Here is a 6,361-nt window from a genome sequence, read left to right as displayed (position 1 = left end):
TCCCTCAGTTAGGATCTTGTTCCTGAGGCCCTCTTGCCCTGCCTGCCTTGGAAGAATAATTTGGGACAGTCACAGAGGGGGAGGGTCTGGAGTCCAAGTCTCATCTTTATTTTAACAGCCTGGCAGGCAGGCAGCATCAGCAGAGCAGTGTTCTGGCTGTCCAGCACAGGCCTGGACAGCACGGCTCCTGTCTGGTCTGCCCAAGATAGTGCCATCTGAGACCTCTGTTCTGTGTCCATGAAAGGACCGTAGCCCCAGGGCAGCCTCGATGCTGCCAACAGGCAGAGCCACCAGTCCCCTTCCATGTCTTGCCAACTCAGCTCCAGGAAGAGAAAGTACTGCTTCCCTCATGTACTTGGGGCCCCGGGTAGGCTCTTCACCGACATTCTTCTCACCACAGCGGCCTTCTGGGGTTTTTGCTCCCTTCCTAAGACACGCACTTTCCCCAACGCCTGAGTGCTAGCAGAACGGTGGGCGTGGCCTCAGCATCTGGACGTTAGGGAGGCTTGCATCCGGCACCAGGTGGCGACACAGAGCAGGACTGTCGGAGCGGCCGGAGAGCTGGGCGCACAGAGTAGCTAGGCGGCAGGGCGTGCCACAGGGCTCGGAGGGCGGGTGGCCTTTATGGTAGAGAAACCAGAAGGTCTGGAAGAGCTGCGTGTCGCCCCGCATGCGGTATACCAGGTTGTGCCAGGCGGCAGGCAGCGCATCAGGTAGCCCGTAGGTTTCCCGTGCCCTGTAGAGGAGATGCCAGTGCGGAGTGGCTCCAGGCTCATTCGCCTGAGTCAGGTTCAGGATGTAGGTTTCGTGATCCAGGACAACGTGAGAACTCCCAGGGTAGTTACCATCTATTTGGTAGACCCTGTAACCTGTAAGGAGGGAGGGGCTGGCTGGAGATGGCTGGAGGAAAGCAACAGAGGGGTGGGGCCTCACATCCAGCTCCTTGCTGGCCTGGGCTTCGACCACGCCCCTTTACCCCACCAATTTCCCCTGGCCTATTCCAACAGCTGATATCTGCCTCACTCACCAGGATTAAGGCTGATGTAAGTGGTGGCACTGGGCGCCAGGAAGGCTACAGATAGCGGCCGGCTCAGGGTCTCCTCATCATAGAAGACTTCAAACTCATCTACGTGGGTGTGGCCAAAGAACTGCCCAGCCAAGGTGTTTTCGTACCTAGCCAGAAGACACAAATCAAACTCAGAAGGTTCTAGGGAGGAGGAGGATAGGATGCCTTCTTTTTCATCCTATTTAAGTAAGTAGCCTCTCCATCCTGATGAAGCAGCAGGGATGTTGAGAGGCTCAAGGGGATTTCAGTCTGCAGACTCCATCCCTTCCCACTCCCACCTGCATCCTACCTGGCTACAATTCGGTAATAATTCCAGCTCCAGCTCTTCAGGCAGTGCCCTGGGGGAATGTGCCCAATTATATGCACCTGCAGGGAGAGGTAAGGATGGTTATCAGGGCAATGAGGGGTTCAGACAGCCCTGGCCATCATACTTGGTACTCATCTCTCCTATACAGCCTGTATTCCTGGTCAGAGATAAGGGGAGTGAACAAAAGGATTCCTAAGGGGGATCTTGAGTTGAACCCCAAGAGAACACCATTGTTGGAAGCTTCTCTGCTCACAGGTGCTCCAGCTCCAGACAGGAGACTGCTGGGAAGAGCCTGTTGCTCCCCCACCTTGGGCACCTCCATCGTCATGCTCCCCACTCTCCCTCACCTTATCTCCTCGATCCTCAGCAGCCTGAAGTTCCCCCACCAGCCACTGGAGCTGTCCAGCGGGATCTGTGGAGTTGATCAAGAGCCAGAAGTTCTCACGGGAACAATAATTCATATTGAGAGAGATGAGGCGGAGGCCGGGGTATGGGGAAAGGGCATAGAACCCCCCAATTCTGAAATAAAGTGAACACAAGGGGTCAACACTCGTTCATAATCTTGGTCCTGCATGCCCAGTCCTGTGCTAGACATTTGGATGAAGGGTAGAGGCATTCAGAACATCATCCCTACCTATGAGGAGCTTGCAGTCTAGCTGAAAACTAAACAGCATGATGAGAGGGCCCTAGTGCCTAAGGAGAGTGGTTCAGAGGGCTAAGGGCTCTAGGAGTTCAGGGTAGCTAGAAAAGTGAGCTAGAATGGGAAGCAAAGGCCACTCGGGAAAGATGATGTGGGTCTGGATAAGCTGGGAAAAGGTGGGATATTAAACAGGAGGAGAAGGCATTCTAGACCTGTGGAGGCCCGTGGGGGAGGGTGGCTGGAATAAGGGTGGAAATGGAGCGTAGGGTCAGATTAGGGAGGGCCAGAGAGGAGAGCAGAGGACTCCTGCCAGAGCAGTCAGAGATAATGCCTGGGTTCCCTGCTCCCTTCACTTTCATCCATCTTTCTTTTCCATTCCTGTTTTTCCATGGATCTCAAGTACCTGAGGGTATGAAGTGCTTCAGCAGGCAGCCAGGGCTCCCAGTCCTTGACCATCGCCTCGTAGAGCCAGCGGGAAGAGTAGTTGCCCTCTATGAAGGGGGGAGGGAAGCCATTGACGGGTGTGCTTTCGTGGTTGCCTATGGCAGGATACACAGGCACTGGCCCCAAGTACTTCTTCACAAGGTCTGTCACCGTAGTCAGGGCCTGAAGCTGGTCCTGACGCGACTGGTGCCAGACGTTATGGGCAGGAATGTCTCCTGTCCAGTACACCATATCAAAGGGGCCGGCGGGGCCCAGCCCACTCAACAGGCTCTCCAGAGTCCGTAGGGGCAGGTCACACTTGCTGTACTCGCCCCAGTATCCAGCACCTGGGCGGGAGGAGGGTGGCATGCCAGAACCCCGGCGGCAACACAGTGGGTCCTCACAGTCGGGGTCTGTGCCCTCCAGGTAGTCCCGATCCCAGTGCAGGTCAGTGAGGAAGAGGACTCGGCTAACAGGGGCACCTGGGGCTGGGGGTTTAGGAGGCTGGGGGGATGGCTTCGGCACATCTGGCAAAGAGATGTTCCAAGATGAGAAAATATCCCAGTGCCCACAGGTGGAGCCCAGGAGCAGGCCACAGGCCTCAGATGGGCTCAGTACTGAGCGTCTCCACACCTCCACCATGTCATCTTCAAAGAGCTGGACAGCTGACTCGCACACAGCAGGTGGTGCTATCTTCAGCAGCTTGCAGAGCTTGATGGCCATGGAGCCCACCCGGGCCACACCGGCCTCTCTCTGTGGTGGGAAGACCCAGTGGTGAGAGGTCAGAGACAGAGCACAGGGTCCAGTCCACACTATCCCCTGGCTACCACCCTTTGGGCCTCCATATCCAAACCGAGGCTGGGCTGAACTCAGTGCCACCATGAAGGGTAGAGACCTCAGTGCCCCCCCCCCAACTGCCCTGTGACTCAGGCAGCACCAGGCCAGTACTTCCTCTCCAGTTTTGTGGCCACTGGCATTTCAGGCCTTTGCCTGCCCAGCTTGCTTTCTCAGGCACATTCTGAAGCATGCCCTGAAATTTGGGCTGGGCACAACGACTGCCCAGGGTTTGGGGACACACACAAGGGCAGGGTCCCGTTTATCTGGGGAGCCTCACAAAGCTCACTTAACAACTAGTACTCATCATAACCCTCTCAGGATAAGGCAGCCCCATCAAGTCTCACACCCCTGGATATGTCTTCATTCGCGACTCTTTTGAGTAGCTAGTACCAGGCATGGTGCCCAGGACTCGCCATACAAAGTGCGAGGCCGAGGCATACCAGTGTGGGAGTCCCAGTCTCCCCTGGCCAGTTGTCTGCCCTTGGACAGTGACTTCACCTCTCCCTGACTCTCTTCATTGGTAAAATGGAGATAACAGCTGTAATGAAATCAGCTCACAGGCTTGATTTAACCTTTATAAAATGGCTAGCACAGTGCTCAGCATATAACTTGCACTCTTTCCTTCCTTTACAAGGTCACAGTGGAGGTAGTGGTGGCATACTGCCACGGGTGTCCCAAAAGGAGAGCAAACTCAGTAAAGGCTTGTGGGAGCCAGCCTCTCCCCATCAGGGATGCTCTCCTGGACTCCAGGCCCTGGCATTCTCCTTTGGCCTGCTTCACCATAGCCCCTTCAGCACTCACCTGCAGTCCAAAATCTATGGCGGTGAACAGGGTTTTGCAGACTGGACAGGTGAGGTTCCACCACCCAAATGTGCCCCGCAGCTGGGATGCTACAGGACTGAAACTGGCGGTAAGGCCTTGGGCGGAAATTGGGTAGGCCCCTGCCGGGGTCCAGAGAACTAGGGAGTCACTCAGGGCCAGCGCCAGCGCCATCCACAGGAGCCCCAGGCTGTGGCCCTCGCAGGACCTGTCCGATCGCTGCTCCCTGCCGGACCTGGGGTGGCCCCGGCTGGGAGTTACTCCGTGGCGGGGCATTGCCCGGCTTCCTAGACCGGGGTGGTGGCCTGTCCCGGCCCCGCCAGTCTAGGCTTTGGTTGGCTTCAAAGCCCGGGGCAGCCCAGGGACAACCAGTTTAGCCCCGCCGCAGTCGGCTGACAGCTCCGGGGCGAGCCGCACTGCAGCTCCACCCCTTCCTGTTCCTAGGTCCCTAGCAGCTGTTAGCAGCCCAGGCGGGGAACCCTGACAACAGCGCGGAGGCGGAGTGGGCCGGGCGCGCCCTGGACCCGCCCCTGATCCCGCCCAGGATCCCGCCCAGACCCTGACCCAGACAGATTTTAAGTGTGGCAGGTTAAAGGCCCGTCCGAGGCTCCTAGATGATGCTTACTTTCCAAAGCTCAGCTCAAATTCCTGGAATAGCTAACTGCCAGGCCCAATCAGCACTTGCATTTGCAATGTAACTGGGGAAGGGAGGCTGGGGAAGAGCGGGGCTGAGCAAGGATTCTCATGCTGATTGTGTTTCCCCAGCGGAGAGGGTGCTTCTCAACTTCCCGACTTCCCGTGTCTGCCACTGGCTCCAGCACCCTGAGTCACCCTGTCTGAGAATCGAGTCACATTTGATTCAGACTTCTGAAGGAAGGGACCCAGGACTCAGGTGGGGACACCCATATTATATGGATGAGGAAACTGAGGCTCCAGATGGAGAGGTAACTAAGAAGGGGTAAAGTCAGAAGCGCGAGGAACATGGACAGCTTCCTGTATCCATGGTGGTAAAAGTAATCATTTACTGAGCACTATATATGTTTCCCGCACTGATCCAGACACTTGATAATCACTAAACTTCAATTCTACCAACCATAAGAAGCAAATATAATACAATCATTACCTCCATTTTATTTTATTTATTTTAAAATTTTATTTATTTTTATTTTTTTTTACAGAGACAGAGAGAGTCAAAGAGAGGGTTAGATAGGGACAGACAGACAGGAACAGAGAGAGATGAGAAGCATCAATCATCAGTTTTTCATTGCGATACCTTAGTTGTTCATTGATTGCTTTCTCATATGTGCCTTGACCGTGGGCCTTCAGCAGACTGAGTAACCCCTTGCTTGAGCCAGCGACCTTGAGCTCAAGCCAGCAACCTTGGGCTCAAGCTGGTGAGCCCTGCTCAAACCAGATGAGCCTGCATTCAAGCTGGCAACCTCGGGGTCTCGAACCTGCGTCCTCCGCATCCCAGTCCGACGTTCTATCCACTGCGCCACTGCCTGGTCAGGCTCATTACCTCCATTTTATAGAGGGGAAACTGAAGCATGGGGAGGTCAAATGACAGAACAGAAATAAAAACCTAAGCTGTTGAACTCCTAGAATGCTTCTCCAAGACCCACAGAGTCCTGTCAATTCTCTCCTTTGAGAATTTCTTCCAACTCGCTCTTTTCCTCATTGCTGTGGGCACTCAGAGTAACTGTGGTACAAGAAGAAATATATTTGGTCTTTGTCTCCAGTTCCTGGCACAGAACTTCCCAAACTCTTTAAATTTCCTGAGTGATAGGAGTGTTTTTTGTTATCTATGCAAGCCCCTTAAAATCACACCTGAATTTATGTTAATTAGATGACTTACAGTGGGGTTCTAGATAGAGAATGAGGCTGGTCACTAGAGAGAAAAAGTGATTAGGTGAGAAATTTCAGTCTCATCCTCCATCCTTCAGGGAGAAGGACTGAAGATCCAGCTCTCTAAAAACTTATTGTGCCCTGGCTGGATAGCTCAATTGCTTGAGCTTAGAACTTTGTCCTTAAGTGGGAGAGGTTGCCGGTTTGATCCCCAGTCAGGGCACATACAGGCACAGATCTATGTTCCTGTCTCTCTTTCTCTCCCCCTTCGTCTCTCTCTAATAAAAACAAAAAGTTAAAAACTCATTGAAAGTCTAACCGGTGCCCTGGCCGGTTGGCTCAGCGGTAGAGCGTCGGCCTAGCGTGCGGAGGACTCGGGTTCGATTCCCGGCCAGGGCACATAGGAGAAGCGCCCATTTGCTTC

At 54.3% G+C, this 6,361-nt stretch overlaps 1 protein-coding gene across 2 annotated transcripts; it reads right to left on the bottom strand.

Moving 5' to 3' along the window:
- Positions 1-78: 78 nt before the first annotated feature.
- On the bottom strand, positions 79-4,548 carry SMPD1 (sphingomyelin phosphodiesterase 1). Of its 2 annotated transcripts, none has more exons than XM_066250820.1 (6): positions 4,075-4,548; positions 2,417-3,189; positions 1,721-1,892; positions 1,356-1,432; positions 1,028-1,173; positions 79-736 (listed from the first exon to the last, which is right to left on the bottom strand). In XM_066250820.1, exons 1-6 carry the CDS (start codon positions 4,366-4,368, stop codon positions 579-581), a joined length of 1,620 nt encoding a protein of 539 aa, XP_066106917.1. In that variant the 5' UTR covers positions 4,369-4,548; the 3' UTR covers positions 79-578. The 2 variants fall into 2 exon arrangements, with proteins under 2 accessions (XP_066106917.1, XP_066106916.1); XM_066250819.1 differs by having other exon boundaries at positions 79-869; positions 4,075-4,547.
- Between the last annotated feature and the right edge of the window lie 1,813 nt (positions 4,549-6,361).

This window comes from Saccopteryx bilineata, chromosome 1, assembly GCF_036850765.1.
Source record: "Saccopteryx bilineata isolate mSacBil1 chromosome 1, mSacBil1_pri_phased_curated, whole genome shotgun sequence".
NCBI lineage: Eukaryota > Metazoa > Chordata > Mammalia > Chiroptera > Emballonuridae > Saccopteryx > Saccopteryx bilineata.
This window is presented reverse-complemented; position numbering and strand designations above follow the sequence as displayed.

Excerpts from the sequence above, each read along its gene's own strand:
- SMPD1 (XM_066250819.1), bottom strand. The coding sequence starts at position 4,368 with ATGCCCCGCCACGGAGTAACTCCCAGCCGGGGCCACCCCAGGTCCGGC. Across the intron at positions 3,190-4,074 it reads CCATAGATTTTGGACTGCAG|AGAGAGGCCGGTGTGGCCCG; the intron begins GTGAGTGCTGAA and ends TTCCCACCACAG. Across the intron at positions 1,433-1,720 it reads CTGAGGATCGAGGAGATAAG|GTGCATATAATTGGGCACAT; the intron begins GTGAGGGAGAGT and ends CTCTCCCTGCAG.